The sequence below is a fragment of the Anomalospiza imberbis genome, chromosome 8 (assembly GCF_031753505.1).
Source record: "Anomalospiza imberbis isolate Cuckoo-Finch-1a 21T00152 chromosome 8, ASM3175350v1, whole genome shotgun sequence".
NCBI classification, from domain to species: domain Eukaryota; kingdom Metazoa; phylum Chordata; class Aves; order Passeriformes; family Viduidae; genus Anomalospiza; species Anomalospiza imberbis.
In genome coordinates this window covers 11,507,760-11,527,825 of record NC_089688.1, presented here as the reverse complement: position 1 = coordinate 11,527,825, position 20,066 = coordinate 11,507,760, and the positions used below count along the sequence as shown (strand labels likewise).

General features: G+C 40.0%; 1 protein-coding gene and 1 long non-coding RNA gene across 2 annotated transcripts in view; one reads left to right on the top strand and one right to left on the bottom strand.

Moving 5' to 3' along the window:
• LOC137477938 (uncharacterized) overlaps window positions 1-20,066 on the top strand; it is a 45,169-nt gene that overhangs the window by 6,051 nt on the left and 19,052 nt on the right. The gene's annotated exons all lie outside the window — the stretch shown is intronic.
• ZCCHC24 (zinc finger CCHC-type containing 24) overlaps window positions 288-20,066 on the bottom strand; it is a 101,350-nt gene continuing 81,571 nt past the window's right edge. The window contains exons 3-4 of the mRNA XM_068197338.1: window positions 8,987-9,151; window positions 288-2,735 (exon numbers count right to left, since the gene is read on the bottom strand). Of these exons, the coding sequence (XP_068053439.1) occupies window positions 2,622-2,735; window positions 8,987-9,151 (279 nt within the window). The 3' untranslated portion in view covers window positions 288-2,621. The remainder of the gene's footprint in view (window positions 2,736-8,986; window positions 9,152-20,066) is intronic.

The window sequence follows — 20,066 nt, the reverse complement described above, 5'->3', positions numbered from 1 at the left end:
AATAGGGCACTGTCATGAAAATACCAATGCTTAAAATGGCATCTTTTTAGTCACCTTTTTGTCAGAACCTGCTGGTGTGTGATATAGTAATACAGCTATATAAAGAGTTGTGCTATTTTACTGGTTTTAGTGGTTTTCATAACAGGGTGATTATTTCAATACTGAACAAAATGTTTGATAGCAACATCTTGGTTTCAGGGAGAAAACAAAATAACATTTTCCCTTATCTTCATCTAAGGGTTTTTTTTTCTACATGTTCTTTAGCTAGATGTGAACCATCTAGGAGATTTTTCTCTTTTTTTTGTTCCTGTACTATTAAGTGCTCAAGAGGAACAAACAGATCTGGTTTAAAATGCTGCTCTTTCAAAATTATTCATGCTTGAAACAAACTATTGAGATTAATCCTAGAGGTCAAGCTTAGAAAATCCACCCCTAGATTTGCTTGTGTATTTTCTTATTTGTATAGACAGATTAATATCTTTGAGAGAATTTGTCTCTAAGTTAATTTGTGAATTTGTGCAAAAGAATGTGTTTGCATTTGAAAATGCTAAACTGCACATCTTCACTGAGGCAACTGAACTGTTTATTAATGTTACTTTCAATAATATTATTTTCAGCTATTTTAGTTTGAGTTGCTAACAGGGCAAAAGTAGTTTCCAAGTGATTAATTTAGTTAGTTCTATTTTAGCATTACATGGCACTTTTCATCCAGTGATGCCAAAACACTTAAGAGATATTAAGTAAACCTCACAACTCTCCTGTGAGGTAGGTATACTAAAGTATTATTACCCCCTTGTTGCAGCTGGGGAAACTGAGGTCCAGAAGGATCTTGTGACTTGCCCAAAACCAGGGAGCTATGGGAGAGCTGTGGTCAGAAGCCAAGAGTCAGGATGCTTATCCATTGCTTTGACCAGCAGGCTGGGTCACTTAGGCTGCCCATAAATAATGAAGTTTGCAAGATATGTACATGCCATTCCCCCCGAACAAGCAGATGCAATTTTGCCCTGCTTATAACAAAGCAGGGAAATGGCAAGAGTTTGACCCTGCAGCAAATTTGTCAGGAGCTTCACGTTCCCTTGGTGAAAGCTCATGATAAGTTTTCTACTTTCTTTATAAAAGCTTGTCTTGACATACTGGTAACATCCTGCTATCACTTGGCATCAATCCCCCACTGTCTTTGCATTACAGAACTAGTCCTCAGAACACATTTAGTTCACATCAAGTTATTTAGGATTTAAAGTGTTTTCTCGAAGTATCATTCACACAAATCAATCTCCCTAAAGGAAGCTTCATACAAATGTAAATTGCTGATGTAAACCACCCCAATCTCAAACATTATGCCTCTAATTTTTTTAGTGAACGCTACAAATGAATTGCTTGTTGTGTCCTTTTGCCAATGTACTCTCACATAGACATACAAACAGGATACTGTCTCGAGGTACTTTCAGTTTATATTTGCCAATCCCTGACGAGATGTTCTTTGCAGCAGGCTGTCCCTGTGCAAAGTTCTACCTGAAATGGGACATGAAATATAATTCCTAAATTTCTCCCCAGGTATGTAGGCCTTCTTCATGAAGACATAAAGAAAGAGAGTTATATAGAGTGCTCTCCATGCCTTAAAACACCCCTATGGCTAACGTTTCATATTATAACAAATTTCTATAGTAGAAAACAGGACATAAAAATATTTCCAGAAAGTGGCTTTTAAACTACTAAAAATAGTAAGTTTAGCTAATCTTTCAGTTAACGGTATTTGGGTCAGTTTTAAATATTCTTATCCCCTTATTCATAGTAAATTTAATGTGCTTGTGGCCTAATGAACACACCATGCACATAGAAGGGGCCATGTCAGTGGGATTATATGACAAGAGAAGGATCTGGTAGTTGCATAAGCAAGCCAATTTTGTCTCTTCCAAAAAACCTCTTGGAATCTTATGGCATTCCCTTCCTACCCAACCCACACCCCTCAAACAATTATTCACTTTTTTTTCCATGTCCTGCAAAAATTATTTTGCCTAAGCCCTGCCCAAAAGATGGTAACAAATAGAAAGAAGTCCAAGAAATAAGCAGCACAAAACTCTTAAGACTTTCTAAAAGTGGGAAAGCAGTAATTCCCCTTTATGCTGTGGCTTGTTTCATCTTCCTTTGTCTTGTCATATAATAAGAACAGTGTTCGTGTTGTGGGTGAGTGCTTACAATTAGCGGCCCCACAGTTACTGAACCTCTGCAAAAGCCATGCATGTAACAAATATTCCTTGTGCATATTATTCCTTGCCTTTTGAAAAGTACTTCATTTCACCTGGCTGTGATATAGGGTCTGTGTAAACAATCAGCAGAACCTGTAACTGTGGTTCTGTTGTGAACATTATCAGTAACACTTTGTGTGTACATATATAAATTTACATATATATGTATACAAATCATAGTCCTGTAAATACCTACTGCATGCATGCACATGCATAGGAGAAATGTTACATTCTATTAATGGTAAGGCATATTATTAGGTAGGCAATATTGGCAATTATTTTAGCTTTTATCGTGATCTGTTGTGCTGCTGTTGATCGCGTGCTGCCAGAGAATCTCTCAGGACGATGGGGATGGGAAGAGGCCACTTTGAAGGTTTATTGCACACGGCGGCAGTAGTAGCCCAAAACTTTGCACTTCTCACACAGGTGCTGAGGATGTTCTTTGCTCTGGTCTGACACATCCAGGCCATCCGGCTTTTCCAGGGGTCTCTGCAGTGGTGGGAAGGAAATCAGATTAGACCCAAGGTTTTGTCCTTGTTGCTCTTTATTAAGCATGTGAAGTCTACTTTTATGCCCCAGCTGAGCTTTCTACTGGTAATTAAAAAGGTACTATGTTTCTTTCCTGAGGTATGGAGTGATTTTTTCAGCCCTTCAGCTCTACATTGGTTCAGAGTGGCCTCACAATTTAATGTCATTCTTCATAAAAGTGGAGTTAACTTTGTTGCAGTTAGATTACAAAAATACTGAATTGAGGACTTCATTTCTAAAAGCAGTGACAACAATATAGTTCATTTGCTTAGCTCCAGTAACTTAGATGTCCCGAAGTCATTAACACCTAAAGCATGGGAATCCCATTACCCAGCAATGCAAAGCAAGAATTATCAATGTTAGGACCAGCTGCTACATGAAGAAAACTGTCATAACTATGCACAGATACTGCATAGCTAAATGGTGCTTTCCCAATAGGTAGTCCCATGTTTTTGAGGCTGAAAGTTTTGCAACAGAGCAGCAGCAAAGCTTTTAATAAAATAAAATAAAATTCCACACTTATACAGAACCAAAACAAGATCCAACCTCATGATACAATCCTTTGCACTGAACCTGAGTAATAAATTATGTATTTTTAATAATATTCATGAAATCACAGTGTTGGAGGAAATTAAGCTGATTCATTGTTAGTAGGTATTTGTGCTTTCACTTTCTATGGCATGTAAAAGGCTTCAAATCATTCTGAAAAGAAAATATCCATGTTAAATATTGTGACAAAGGTTTGGGAAGTCTAATAGATAGGGAAGTGATAGAGATGTGAGGTAGAACTTAATAAAGTGAACCATTTGCTTGGAAAACACTGCAAGTTCCCTAACCCATAATTGATCTGAAATGTTTTCATGAAATGTGTCTGAAAGGCTGTTTCATTGCACAGTGCCATGAAGGCAGCAGTTCTTCCATGGGACTGTGGTAGACACAGCATGTGGTGTGAAATCTGAAAACTAGCCATAAGCTTCTCACTGTTTTTACAGGGATATTAGACCCTTGCTTATATCTTCAAATGTGATTCTTGGAACAGTGGGTGGGTAAATAAAAATTACACTATCTTGGCCATTTATCTCTTAACACTTTTCTTAATTTTAAAGACTTTTTCTTTATCTGTAAGGTCTTAAAGTACACCTGATCATCTAAGATTTCATTTATAAGTTCTCCATCAAGCTACCTACCTGAAATTCTGTGGACAGGAGCAGAGATATTTAAAGCTTTTTTTCTGGCTATGTAATATTGCAATATTGCAATTTTCATAAATCAGGGAATAGAAGAGTTTCTCTCTCTGAATAGCTAAAATGACAAAAAATATATTCTATCATCTTGAATGAGGGATGTCTGTAAAATCTTGCTTGATTGTACTGGGTTATAAGTGCAACACTCTCATTATGTTGCACAGCTAGTCAAAACAATATACAGAAGTGACTCAGTAGTGATTGTCAATGGCTTCTTTCTGATTTGGCGTTTTGAACCATGATAATGACCTGCACCATGTAGGTCTTTGAGTCTTCCTTCATTTACATTTCAACTGCAAAGTGGATTTCCTGTGTTAGGTGAGGAAGGTAGAGTCTTGAAATGCCGTGCAACCCTACTGAGCTTTTAATGTTAGATGTCACTATGTTGCGATTTAAGATCAGAACCAGCAATTCTGTTTCTAGGTTTGCAGTCCAAACACTGGTCCAGATACTGCTTATTCCACAAGACAGGCAAGTTGAATAAGTGTGTTTGGTCAGAAAAACTGCCTTTCTACCTCATCTACCACTTATTCCACCAACATCTGCCCACAAATATTCTTCAAGACTTGGCATTACATAAATACACAAAGATGAAGTGCAGGTTCTGGAGTCCCAGGGGTTAGTTTACACTCTTCAATAGCGAATGAGAGTTTTGAAATGCTACACTTGAAACAGGCTATTTGACTCGGCTCTGATTGCTTCTACATGCTAGCTGTGCTCTGATTAAAGAGAAAAATACAGCAGTTATCATGTTTATTGATATAAGCCAGATTTTTTTTATTTTAATATGCAAGGCCTTGGGAATCATTTTTCCTGGAAATAGTGCAAAGGACATTGGGAATGCCTTGAAGTGCCAAGAGTTTTTGGATGGTTTTCAGAAACAATAGCTCTCCGTAGTTTGCTTTCCCCCTGTGTTGATTGAGCTCAGCTTTTTGGCCTGCAAAGCATTTTGATTTCAGAGCTGTTATTGTTACCAGTATGTTACGACACAGGCTGGGGAGAGAGGGGTTACAAATGCAGGAAAGCAGGTTACCAAGGGCCAGCTGGAAGGAATGAAGCCGTGCAGAGCCCAGACTGCATTTCTGGTGAGGTGGTGGAGGGCTGAGGCTTTGAAATTGGTAGTGTACTTGAGTGGTTTGTGTCTCAAAACCATTTCAACCCAACTTTTGCATAAAAGGAAATCCCAGCTTACCTCCATTTGCCATTTTCTCTTCATGGCTTTCTTGCAAAGGCAAAAAAGAACCCTTTAATCACCCTGAGTAGCAAGTGTTCTTGTCCTGCTGCTGTCTGTAACTCATTGAGGAGAACCTGAAAGTAATAACCTTATACTCTTGGAACCATCCTTACACCATGCTAAAAGTGTAGGATGTCAGTCACAGAGCTGTGTGTCCATCAGGGCTGGGCAGCTCTGGTGTGGTGGGAGCCGAGGGGCACAAGAGGGGTGCAGCAGGGCCTGGCTGATGCACACTGTGCCAGCTCTGGAGACTGCCTGAATTCTGCAGGAGACACCAGTAACTGAGGAGGCTGCAAGAGCTCTGCACTGCTGCTGAGGACTCGGCCATGCACTGGGACAGGGTGCGGAGAAGGGGACAGGCCATTTGGCTGAAAAGTTAACTCTTTTCCTTAAAAAGCAGTGAAATGGGGCTTGTAGAACAACAGTAAGTCCTGCTATGTTCCTCAGGGGAAAGGTATCCTTTTTTTCCATTAAATGGAGAGTTTAACTGTAAAAGTTAAATCTTCTTGTCTTTTTTTTTTTTTTTTTTTTTTTTTTAATACAAGCATCCACAGTTGTGTTCTTCCAGACTTCACTTTTGTGCATCTTTGTTTTATTTTCTCCTGGTAGTTGTGGAGTGGAAATAATCTTGTGCAGCTCCACCAGGAAAGCATTTGGTGGTGGTGAATAAAGATATTGCCGCAAGGTAATGAAGCTGTCAGAAATTCAAATTTATATATCAATTCCTGACCTGTGAATTAACTTTTGATTTAGAGTTATTGCTGTCTCCATCTAGATGTAGTTCATGACATCTGCATTCCCCAACAGTCAGCTGAAACCCCAAACCCCTCAAACAAAAATCTCACCCTTATGAAGTGTTAGGCGTTAAAGAAAGCATCACTAGGACATCTTGAGGGAAATTGCTTCCACTAAGGTGTAGAATGAAGTAATGTGCCTGCTTCTGTTTGTATTTTCTGCTGTGGAATGGAGCAATTTAATTGCACCACTAATGGATAGAGGATCACATCAGAATTCAAATGACAGAAAACACTTAAAAATAATTTTCTGGACTCATTTACATCAAGTCTTAATGCAGCAAATGAGATTATTAAATGTCAGATTAGGAATGTGAATATAAAGATTCTGCAGCTATTGCTGGCAGGATAATTGTTAGGTTAACAGTCTTAAGGAGCCATGCTTCCCTCAAGAAACACATGCTGTCATGAATTTGTAAATTTTTAGTCCAATAAAAAAAAATGGGCACTGGGGAAGAAAAGATTAAATGCAATGTCCATTCTTGAGCAGCAGACTCTCTGCTTTTCTATCTACTTGGGGAAAGAGGAACATTACCAAGGCCCTGGGCTGTTGCCGTGAATCCAAGAGACAGTGATAAGAAGGCAGCAGATCAGAGGCAGGATGCTTAGAGAGAGCAAGCAGCTTGTGTCAGCAGCATGCCTCTGGGACAGGCCAGCTAGGAATGACTGATAGCAGCATGAGGTAAATGGTGAAAATCTCTTTTTTAAGAGTTCAGAAAAGCAGCAGTCTGAGGGGAACTGTATTACCATAGCTGGAGTACACAAGTGTGGGCATGCTGGGATGGGTTTATTAAATCTAAAGAGTCAAAAAATCATACCCTGTAGGCTTGAAACTGTTGAAAAGTTTATTGGGCTTGAGTGATCATACCCACCCTTCCCCATACTGAGGGAAGTGAGGTGGCTGTGGTTGCACTCAGATATGGGAATTATGATGAGACCACTGAATTGCCCATGAAAGTAATAACTTGAGTATCATGAGGTATGTATTTACATACCAAATTATTTCCAGTCCAACAGTAAATTCCGGACAGCTGGAAGAAAACAGTGTCCAAGAGGACAAGTCAGTCACCAGATGGCTGGTTCTGCACCAGTGCAACAGCTGTCATCACAAACAGCACCGGCCTTAGCCACAAAGTCGGAGAAGAAGCCTTGATAAGAGGCCAGCCAGGAAATAACTATGGGCGCAGATGTTGCTGCTATAGTAGGCAGGGGAAGAAAATGAGAATTCCGAGCTTGGCATCTGGGCTGTTACACTGCCAAGAATGCTGGTGAATGACTATAAGGACTGGCTCAATTGCTGAAGCAGAGTAAGAAGGAGTATAAACAACCACAAAATCCAAATTCCTTGCAAGAATAGGAAAGGTTTAAGTCTTGTCTGAGATTCCTGTTTATGTTTAGAGTAGCTAAAGTAACTACCTGGGAAACACCTTTTGAAATTGTCATAGAGCAGATGTGTCTGGGTGGTTCTTTAGCATTCAGTAAGGCTTGAGCTCAATGGGCCTATGGTTTTTGCCCCATGTTCTGTGCATTCCTGTAAGCACTCCCAGGGGAAGGTTTGTCACTTGAGGGAGTGTTGAAAATGCAGAAGGAGGAACACAGTGGAATAATTTAGCAAAGCTTGCTTGAGGAGCAGTTTTGCAGCTCAGGTGTGACAACCACCTGATTCCCTACTCGGTGGATGAGCTGGGCAATGAACGGCAGCAGCCCTCCTGTCAGGCCCTTGTGTTACTTCTTGTAATGCTCCACCATCTCTTTTAAATACAGAGATTTAGAGCTGTATTTATAGAGCACTCTAAAGTATATACACAGCTGTAAAAGTGCTGAGAAGACTTTTCCTGCCCCAGAGAGATTAAAAGCTCATTCTCACAGCTAGGCCATGTGGACTAAGAGCATAGGGCTGAATTGAGACATTCCTTGTGGGGAACTGGCCTGGGATAGTTTCCTGGAGTGAAATGAGCCTCCAGGAACAATGAGCAGGTGGCAGGAAAGTGTGCCTGCTCTCCTCTCCAGGGACTCACTAATGAAAGGTATGCATAGGAAATCAAGATTTGAGCATAGCTGCACAAGCCATTCACAGAGCCAACATATGTGCATGAATGGCTACTCCAGAGCTATCCAGACTGGAGATTATTATCTTCATTACTCTGATATTATTGCCTGAGCCATTTACATGGGAGTACTTCAGCACCAAACCATTCTTTGTGACACATGGACAAACCTTACAGTACTGGGAAGTCCATGGATTTGGGAAAGTGGCTGGGGAAAATGAAATAGAGCTATGGAGATGAGGATGGGGAAAAAGGGCAAGCCTGGCAATTGAGAAGAAATGCCTAATTCACTGCAATGAATATTGAGCAATCCTGAAAAAAGGTTTTCAAATTTTTGTCCTAAATTGGACATGAGCATCCTACTCTCCTACAGTGACACAGCAAGGCTTGGTGGCCCATGTGGTTGGATTTCAGCTATTTAATAGACTTTGCAAGGCTTGATCTGTTTGGTGACAAACTGGGAGAATGCAGAGATATTCACTAGGCCATACAGGAGGCTAGGGAAGTATCCTCAGAGGTGATTGTTTTGTCTTGTCTATAAAAACACCTTTCTGGCAGTGTCTGCCACTGCCTAGGACCAGATGTGGAACAGGGGCACTTGATTTGATCTGGTGTGAGTTTTCATGATGAATATACTATGGTGAATGGAAACTTTCTATCATACGCCCTCACCAGGGAACTGTGGTGCCTGACTGTTTTAGATATGGGCTGAGATGTTTTGCAACTCTGACACCTGTTCGGATTTCCAGAACTGAGACAGCTCACCTGGGAAACATGCTCTGTGGGGTGCTGTAGTCCATGTCAAGTTCTTTCTAAGACTTACCCATGGTTTACAAAGGTAACAGCATTCCTAGTTCCAAGCCTGTTGCCATCAGGTCTGCACTTCTCTTACCTGTTTGTGAGGATAAACATTAATGTGGCACTTGATACATTCTTGTCCCATGTTAGCCCAGGAGTTTCCACTCATCCATTTTCTCTTGCACTTAGGGCACTTATATTCACCAAAGCAGCGTTTCTTGCCCTGATATGGTGTCAGGCCTTCTCCTTTTGGACGAGCCTGCAACACAAAGGGAAGTAGCAATGAATGATTGAAAATGGGTGGGTGTGTGTAGTAGAAAAATAAAGATTTTTTTAATTAGGAAACTTTGGGAAGAAGATGCTGGAGGCAAGCTTGAAGGACATATCCTGTTAATGAAGAGTTCATATAGTGAAGCTAGAGTTTAACAGTTCTGAGAGTGGTTTCTGTAAGAAGTATTCAAAAGTTCAAGAAAACAATACTTGTTTGTGACACTGAGTATTTAGAAATATACATTTTCACTTTTTGAATAAATAGTTTTAATATTAGTTTCATTATGATAAAATCATCTCTATTGAGTATATATCGCTAGCAATATATACAGTATCAGGAGGAGTAGCTCATTAGTAATAAAAGACTACTTTTTAACTAGAAATTCCAGTTTAGAAATCTAGTCTATTTTCCAGTAAAAACCTGTAGTTAAGATGATTTTTAATAGTTGTGCTTTTCACAGCCTATATATTATCATATGGGTGCACACAAACTGTGATTGAGTATGAAGGAAAGACATTCTGACTAGTGGAAATAATAACTTTTATTAACTTTATCTGGTTTCTGACTCTTGGTAAATGGTTTCACTATTTCTGCCTTTTGAAGGAAACAGGAAAGGATTCTCAAGTGATGTGTTGTGATGTCTGAATGTTAAATGTCCCTTAAAGAAAGCCTTTTTATCTAGCGAAGCCAGTAGAGTTGACAATGACTGTATGCAAATACCAGGTTTATTTTTTGTACATACACTCACTCACTAAAACTGTGTATTGTACTTAACAAAATATGGTGAGGTATGTGAAGATGAGGGTGCATGAGGGTGTTGTATCCAGCTGTGCTAGGACAGCTGTAAAGATGAAGCTGTTTTCCCAGAGTCCCTAGCAGGTGTTGAAACACTGTCCATGTCACTGTGTTTAGTTTGTGGCTGCCTAGAGGGGGATACTTTGCCTGTATAGTGGCAGTGTACTATGATCACCTATCAAAGGGCTCTTTGTCACTTACTTACATGTCAGGCCTAAGCAGCTTTTCTTTTTTAAGGCTTCCAGATAAAGTTTACAAAAGTGAAATGAGCCATCATGCTGGGAAGGCATTTGTTTTTGTTTTGGGAGCTTGTGCGATTTCTCAGTGTGTAGGTCCAAATTGCTTTCTATGTGAAAACAAGGGTTGCAAAAGCAGGTGGTTGGCAGAAGACCTGAGCTTGGCAGGAGCTCTGAGACTCAGGCTCCAGTGGCTGATGGAGATGGTGAACACTGTGTTGCCTCCTGGGTCGCATGTGGGAGCAAGAAGGGAAAGGAACACTGAGTGCGCTCTCCCCCGCATGCTGTGGGTGGAAGAGCAGGGGACACCAAACCTACTCCAGCCCTTTTTTTTTTTTTCTTTCTGTAGTGTCAGTAAACAACATCCTCTGGTTTTTTTATGCTTATTCCTCAGCATAGCAATATTCTTTAGAAGATTGGATCAGTAGCAACCTCCATTACAAACAGGCAGACATCTATAGTAATTTGCTTCTGACAAGCCACTGTAAATATTCTGGCTGATAACAAAGATAAAGCTGACCAGGACACACATATTTACAGTAGTATAGCACAGAAGAAAAAAACAGTGCATTGGTATAGTGAGAAACATTCAGGCTTCCACAACTGAGTGAGTGCTGGCAGGCACTCAGAGTGTAGCTCTCTGACCCATGGTGTCCCTTGATAAAGATGAGAAATTGTAGCTGAATGTAGTGCAGGAAAATGTCAATTTATGGAGACATCCTTATCCTAATTCATACTTAATTTGGTTCTGCCTCTTAGGAGCTCATAGCACAACTCAGTGTAAAAAGAAGCCACATGCTCTCTTCATTTAGACATTCTTATGAAATTGAATTATTATGGAATTTTTTCTCTGTGTCTAGAGAGCTCCTGTGTTTGAGAGACCTTCCCTCTCCTCCTGAGGCATCACAGATTGTTTTATTTGCAGTTTCTTTTGGGGGGGGGGGGTACTGAACGGAAGACAAATTATTTTTGATTCTCTGATTAAGTCATCCTCTACTTAAACTCCTCCTGCAGCCAGACTTGAAAATGCAGCTCAGTGCCCCTACCAAGCAGTGGTCCTTTCAGAAAATGTGCAGTTCACAGGTTTCATTATTTCCAAAAGTAAGGGCACTGACTTTGGAGACAGAGTGCATCTTGGAAGTCTTGTAAATGTTTACAAAGAGTATTTGAACATAACACTCCCATAGCAATATGTTAGGTCAGCCATAAAGAGCATTTAAACATCAGACTCCCACAGCAATATGTTGTGCCAGCCACAATTCCCAGATGGGAAACTTTCAGAGATGGCCACTTGGGCGGGCCAGTGACTGTGGGTTTGTCCAGGTCACATACGTGACTTCAGAGACATCAATGCCCTGAAATGCTCTGCCCTCACAAATGCACAGGGAGCAATGAAGATAATGGTCTGCGGAGTCCTCTGTGTGTACAGCTAGGCATCAGAAATGGAGGCTTTCCAAATTAGAAGCTACTTTTAAGATCTGGCTTCTCCAACTTTCTCGGTAAATCGGAAGCAGAACCAGGAAATGAATGTAGGAACCCTGACTGTTGGTAATTTCCTGTTATAATTGCTAGACTAAACTTTTGATTTATTTTTATTTTAACTTTTCGACTGTCACAGCTCCCTCGTCAGTCAGTGACTCTAGTTTGTTGGCAAAGTTACAACATTCTCTGTAGGTGTTTTGCTATTCTGCTTTATAGATGTTTATGCGTTGCCCTAATAGATATTATTTTCCTTCCCATATCTTCAGTTTCCCAAGCAGTGCCCCACAGGGAATTTGGACTTGCAAACAAGCAAGCTCATTTTCTCTAGTGGGAAACATCATTAGGAACCACTGACAGCAGTGAAGGCAGCCCTCCAACTCCCTCCACCCTGCAGAACCAAACAAAACAGGTATTTGACAGTATTTGGTAGAAGGCGAAACCTGAGTGAGATACACTAATGGCCTGGGAGATCTGAGGCTGGGTGTTCTGGTTAGTTTGTTGTTGGGTTTTTTTTGTAGCTGTTAGGTTTTTCGGTTTTTTTTTTAATTTAAAATGTCTGGCTCCAGCAGAAGCACAGCTGAATTGCATAAACATTTCCAAGAAACAGCCTGCTCCTTGGCACAGAAGCAACCAGCCCTGCCCACAGGGTGCTCGAGCACCCGGCCACTCTGCAACTGAGGTGTCTCAGTGCTCATGCAGCTGGAGGGCAAGAAATAATTTCACTAGCGGTTTTTCCTGAACTAAATGCCAAAAGAGAGCAAGAAGACACATTTTGCCATTCAGTATTAACCTAAAAATCCTTACTTTACAGAATGTGGGATTTACCTTGTTTAAACCATTAGCCTCCTATTCTCTCTTCACCCCAGCTCCATTTGAATGGTGCTTAATAATAGGCTTTGGTTGGTGTTTAAGTCCTGCAATTCCTGTAATGAGCATTCTCTTCTTACTCTTTCTGCAGATAGGGATTTATTTATATGTGGAGTTAATCTGACAAAGTTATGCTCCTATTCATAATGGCACAATATATTGTGGTTACCATATTAACATTCACTGTCCCATTGCCTGTAGGTCTTTGGCCTGGTTTCTGTCCTTGGCTGCAAAAACTTTGTGTGTCTTCATTCAGATGTTTCAAGGATTTACTGCATCCTGGACAGGTGGGCCTTTGGGGAGGATCAAAATGCAACAGATTTTGCTACAAGAACCAGAAACTAGCCATTGCTTGAAGTATGCCTCAATGTCAAGATCTAGGTATTAGGGAGTTCTGTGATGTTTTGACTTTGGACAAGCACTGACACAACTGCCATCACCTTTGCAGGCGTACCTAGTCAGTATGTGTGTTTGCCTTAGCTGGAAACAACCAATGTACAAAGCCAGTGAATTTTGTGTGGCACAGTAACAAAAATTACCTCAATATTCCATCCCTCACTGACACCCAGCTGGTCTCTATTTTTCATCTTCTTTCTTTCTTGAGCCAAAACCACAAATTGGCCATCATAAGATTTAAAAAGTGTTTAACTTGAGCTTTTCTGCTGGTAACTGGCCAGTCCAGCTCTCTGTCAACCTATCAGAGAGTGTATCTCATGAGGGATCTGCCAAATCACTTGGCAGTGATGTACACAATAAAGGACTCTCTGCTTTCCCTAAACAATTCCCTCAAAGTATCAGTTTGCAGAGTCAGCAAAAGCAAAACATGCCCCCCTCCCCCAACAAGCCCTGCTTAAAACTAGATTCATTGTAAACAACACGAGGCTGAGTTTTCTCAAAGCAAAATGCAGAGACACAATTTAATGCTTTTCTTCCCCTCATCTCCCCCAAGTTTGTTCTACACAGCTGAAAGGGCTCTGTACAGCACAGGAAAAGACAAAATCAGCCTAACATTGGTAGGTGGATCCCCTTCATAGAAGAACTCTGAGGGTCTGCTTGTAAGCATGCTTCATCAAATGAAGAGAAACGGGTAACAGCAAACAGCTTGATGTACTGACTGGCTCCCGAGTGGTTTGTAGGAGTGGGAGGGTCAGAGCTATATTTTGTAACGTGAACCCTCCCACACTCTCAACTGAAAGTCAACACAACCAGGAGATGGCATTAAAAATGCCCTATTACTGTCATTGTGTACTACTATGTGCATATCATATCTTTATCAAAAGATAAAGCATCTGCAAAAGGTTCAATTAGAAAATAAAAAAAAAGTATAAGGACTGATTTGGTGTACTGGGTGTTGTGGCATTCTAGTCCTGAGGCTGCAGCAAGTTGCAGAGTGTTGGGAAATTCACAGAAGTGCTCTCACCTGTGCCAGCTCTGTGCATACCGTGTAGAGAATAAGGACACACTTGCACACTTATGCCAAAATGGCACAAAAAAGGGAATCTTTGGACTGGTCAACTTTTTTTTTTCTTTGTCCTTTCTCACTTTTATGCTCATCTAAATCTTGAGTATCAACAGAATACATAGGCAGATAGGTAATGTGTTTAGGAATGACACTGCTGACATCTGACTGAAAACTTCTGAGGTATTGATTTAAACCAACCATCTTTAATTAGTACGTGCAATATAGATAGAGAATCTAGGGGATACACAAACCAAACTAATGCTTTTTTCAGCTTTGTCTCTAGTTTAATTTGTGTATTAGTGATATGATGAGAAGTCTTGATACAGGTCTGTTAAGGGGAAAAAATGCATAATGGTCAGAAAGGCTCTTCACTACAGCATGACTTTTAAATAGAAAGTTCTATTTGTTTTGCTGAACAATAGGAATTATGGAACTTCTAGTTGTATTGGATATTTCAGATTAAAGATTTATGATTGATACAGTTATACCTGAGCAAGACATGGCTGAAAAATAAAGAAAACTTATGCTTGTTTGTGTAGCTTAAAAGAGGAGTCCAGTATTATTGGACTGGGATTTTCTTAGGAGACTTGTCTGTGGCATGGCTTAGGGCTACTTCAACCTCTGACTGGGGAGTCTCCTGTATGAATTTCCCACCTCTGCATCCCTAGAAACTGACATGTTTTTCATGGCAGTTGAAGCTCACTGGTTGCTGATCTGAAACCTTTTGTCACACGTGTGCCACTGCTGCTCTTATGACACAATCAAGGCAGAAGAGGGCTTTGTATTGAGGTCCCAAATAATGAAGCTGTTACAGTCAAGTAAAGTATACTGAAGTAAAGTATATTGAAAGTATATTGTTTAAGCTATGTCAATGAAATATTACAGGTAAATTTTAATAAGACAGAAGCCCATTGTATGGCCTGAGAATGTACCTCTTGGTTGCTTTGAAAAACCAGTGTTGTCAACAGTGTTGTGTATGTTAACTGTGATTTTGATCTAGTTTCCACAAAGGTAAACCAAGAGAAAGGTTTAGCAGTTTGTTACTACTAGCATGCATATTGTTTCCAATTATGATTAAATCAATAGGCATAGTTGTCATGGACATGTTGCTCAAAGTCTAGAAAGCCAAGAGGCTGGCTTGGCAAACATTGCAACAGTAAAATCAATATCTGGTTTCACAGATGTTTCAGAGTCCTAGCCATGCTGTCAGGAGCAAAGATACAATTTCATTACTATGCTAAGTTAATTTGAAGCTGAATAGTTGCTAATTGGCAATTCTGCAATTATCTCATGTGTCAATTACCCAACACTGAATGGTCTGAGAGGTTGATAGTATGGATTTTCTTTGCCAGTCCTACTCATCATTCCACAGCTAATACAGATATAGGAAACATGTAATGCTCAGTACCATCCAGTCTGAGTAAAGAAAACTGTTCATGAATAGCATTTCACAGGCCTTTGTTCAGATAAAAAAGGACTTGGACATATTGATGCAAGCAAACGGTAGAAGATAAAAGTATTTGGTAGAATGGTAACATGGTGATGGGACTGGAGTTAGACTTCCAGCACCTGGATTGAGTATAGAGCCTTAAGAGATTTTCTCTCTGTTTGTGGTGAGATTGTACCTCAGCTCTTCATCTGCACTGGGGAAAGGTCCTTTTGCTGTTTCCTGCCACTTCTGCAGTTCTTGTGGCATTGTATAAATCACTTTGTGATACCTATGGTAATGTAGCTTGTGTAGCATAGTGGAACCTTGACCTTCATCTCACTTACATAAGTGCTATTATGAAAAAAACAAGCAAATATCACTCAATTTTTTCATTCAGTCCTTTTAATGGAAGAACATTTGAGTGCATACTGTATTGCACAGAAACCTGTTGTCCCTATAGTGGAGCCTTAATAGAAGGGTAAACTCCCCTTGCATTCACAATTCTAACTGATCCCAGATATACTTCTGTGTTTCCTAAATGTTCACACGAATTTTCCAGGTATGCTTATATATTTAGTATACCATGTGTTATATACAGGGCAACAGGCAGTGATCAAACATTTAATGTGTTTGGTAGATTTTCAGAGCCACAGAACTCTGCCAACTCTACCCAAATCTTCTGTTAAGGAAAGCTGCAAATCATTATCTTGGTTGACTGTATTTCAAGGATTTATTTTACCTGCACATGCTGCTCTTTGCTTGTTGAATGACCACGAAAGAGTTCCCACATGGGCTAGCTATGCTTGCGGCCAATCACAGCTTTAGTACGCTTGTTCCTGTAGGACTTTGAAAACAATGATATGACTTGAGCATATAAATAGCTGCCTAATGAATCTTCTTTTGAAAGTATTGCATAACTCTGTCTAACCCAGAACCTAAAGTTTCAAGAACGGGTCCTTATGCGTGTAAAGGCAACCATTAAAATTTGAACTAAATGTTAAATTGTGCAACAAAGCAAGCAAACTGAAAAAAAAATCACTTAGGAAATTGCATATTGAAAATTGTTTTTAAGGTAATGTTTACTGCAGTACAAAGTAAAAAATGGGGTGGGGCTAGAAAGTGGGGATGGAGCATACCTAAGCAAACCTGGGTCTTTGCATATAATTTAAGAATTGTATGACATACAAAAAATAGGGATTTGCATATCAAATTAGGCATGTGGAAGAGTTAAAATTACACTCGCCTGCTGGGACACAGTGAGGCCCTTCTTTTCAGCATTACGAGATCATATTCTTCCAAACAGCTTGAGATAAAAGGAAGTGGTCAAAATCTTTCCCTTCCCTTCTCTGATACAAAACTGGACATGCTGAATTAATTATGAAGAAACTAGGAATGTATTCATTTTAATAGTTTCCTGATGTTTGGACTCTTTTGTTCCTCTTCATCCGTTGCTTGAGAACATACAATAGCAATACTCTCCTCCTCTCCCTCCCCCTCTGGTGGCACACTATATTTAATATGTTCATATTTATTTAGTAGTTGGAATCAGGGTTTTGAAGAAGGGAGGGTCAAACCCTTGCTATAATCAAGTATTACCTCTTCCAAGCTGAGGTCAAGACTCATATTTTTGGACTTGTTTAATTGGTTCACCTCAGATGCCTTCATGTGGATTTCACAATTCTCCTAGGGCTAACGTGGCACAGCTGGGGTACTGATCTAGTGAGAAACTGACAGGTCTAAGGATTGTGATCTGTCCTTTACAAAGCAGTGGAGTAGTTCTGATAGACCCCTTGCTTCCCCATAGGTCATGAGACTGTTCAGAACAGATGGGAAGGCAGACAGATGTCATTGAAGGCAATTCTATTCCAAATCTAAGTGAGTAGCAGGTGCTTTTGGAGCCAAATTCAACAACTGCTATGCTGCTTTCTGCTTCATTGCTGTTCTGAGATGTGTTTATGCAAAGTTTCCACCTGAAGAAAAGATGTGGATTAAATTATGACAATGAGCTAAAGTTACAGATCTCCGGTTGATTCTCTGATGGTATTTCTTTCCTTATTAAGTGTCTAGGTAAAGAAGCTGCATGGGAAGACTAGGGTCCAGACATGGACACAGAAATGTCCAGGCTAGACTGGGTACACCACTATTTGATCAAAGCATAATTTCAAGAGTATTTGGATCAGAGAGTTTTCCAATTTATGGGGTCACCATAGATCTTATGTTGTTTTTTGGTATATTACAGCTGAGAATCTGAGGCTTTTCTCTCTGCCAACTATATGCAAAATAATAGTGTTGTCCTTACTACTTGAACTGTTTGAAAGCTACATTGGAAATTCAATTGCAGGCAGGGCAACTTCCAAAACATTTAGTACTAGCTCTTCATGAACTACTGCACCTTAATCTTATACTGGGTGCAGCTTGATGTAACTTTGGGGTGTCAATTTACAGAGGGGAGCAGAGAAAACACCTGTATTAAAGAGCTCTGTAGATGCTGAGGGGAGAGAGGTTTCTCTGCTGCTTGAGTGGCACTGTAAAATCCTGCTGTTTGACAAGCCATAGCTTTTGGTGCCTTTATCCTTTCCTAAATCTAGACCTGTTGTGGCTTTCCTCCAAGCCAAATATCTGCTGTGCTACACTTGCTCAAAGAACTTGGGGAAGGACTTTAATCTATCAATGATCTTAAGGAGTATCAACTAGGCAACCTGCTACTTTCACTTGCTCCTTAGAAACACAGCATGTGGATGTCCCAGGATGTCAGGGGAGACAACTGCCTTATGTTAAGGTACTTCTTTATTGGAGGTATAGTTGTTTTAGGACTTGGATGACATTAACAAGGATATTACAATGAATAAGAATTTTATTCCAATTTGTATCTTTGATGTTCATATATATATAAAAATAACATTAATTTCTTGCTTAGTTTTTAAATGAGACAGCATCATCCCAAAATACTGGTTTTCCCATACTCACTGTTTGTAGCCCACAAGTTAAGCTCATACAACAGATATTTTAATATTATTACTTAAGTAATTTCATTAATTACTTAATTATTTATTTAATTAATTTTAAAAAATTAATAACTATATCCAGTTGGTATGCAGTTTCCTGCATAGTCACTGTCCTCAGCTGGTAGTGACCAAAGGATGAGTGCTTTGTACTCTACAGGCTGGGCAAAGGGTGTGCAGGGGAAAGCATTGCATTGGGAGGTGGGAGGAGAAGGAGATGGCAAAGCAGAGAATATTTTAATTCAATGCAATACAAAATGCAACTTCAGCAATTTACCACTCAGGAAATGGCTTGTTTTGCTCTGATTTTTTTTTATGTTGCTTGTTGCACCCTCTAGACCGGCACACTTTTTTTTTTTTTAAATTTTTTTTTTGTTCCATTCATATGTGTATGGATTATTATAATGCTGGATTTCTTTTAGCCTGAATTAGAAATGCTTTTGCTCATGTAAAGGTTTTATCTCTTCAAAACAGCTCTTGGAAAGTAAAGGAAATATTGTTAAAATGATAAGGGCAAGTTTCAGGGGAAAGGATGTTTCTAGAACTCAGCCTTCTTCCTTCCTTCTGTTCTGAAAGGCACAGGATCTCTTTCAACTACCCACTAAATCCTTAAGGCTTCAAGACCTGGTTCATGGCATATCCCACACACTGCATGAGAATAGGTATAACTAGAGTAAGAAAATTCCAGCAGGAAGAGTACAGGATCATGAGAGTAATGTGATCTTGTGGTTAAAGCACAGGACTGGGCCTCTGCAAGCCCAGGGTTTCATTCCTGGCTTTGACTACAGGCTCTTTCTGTTGGTTTGTGAACCAGTTACTTGATCTCTCCATGTCTGAATTTTTATCTGGAGTATGGGCAGTGCTAGTGTACCTCACATTCTAAGAATTTAATCAATGTTTGTTACTACAAAAGTGAGCAGTATGGATTAATCTTGTTATACAATTCTCAGGCAGGAGTTTTGAATAAGGACTATTATAGGCCTGTCACTGGTGACCCTGGCCTCACCCCTTTGAGCCATTTTTTATTATGTGCTTGTGGCATCTCCATTGATACATTATAATAATAATAATAATAAAAAAAAAAAAAAAAAAAAAAAAAAAACCACAAAAAACCAGAAGATAAGACAAGTGCCTACACAGTTGTAAGGATTTCCAGCTAGGAAATTCCTTATGCAAAAGATGAAGCTTGGGCCTTCTTAGAAAGCTTCCCCCTGTACCAAATGCAGTATAAGGACCACCTGCCCCCTGTAACCTCTCCCACCCCACAGAATGCAGTGGTACAGGCTCCCAGGACAGCAGCACACAGGGCAAGCTGTGGCCTGTCCTCCCCCAAGATGAAATACCACAGCAAGAGTGTCATTGCTTCTGGCTGGAATGAGCCCTTTGCTTGAACTATTAAGAAACAGGGAAAGGAAATAAAGACCAGATGAGCAACCGCCCTCCTTTTCTCCACCTCAGCCTCTTTCTCTCCACCTTCCCCCCTGCCATGCTGCCTACAAGATGACATACAAAAACACCAACTGAGTCAGCCTGCTTTAAATTACAGCATTCTTTCTGAGCCTGGAAAAAAACATGCTATGCATAGCCCAAAAATGAAACATGACTTCAGATGCTGATATGTAAACTGCAT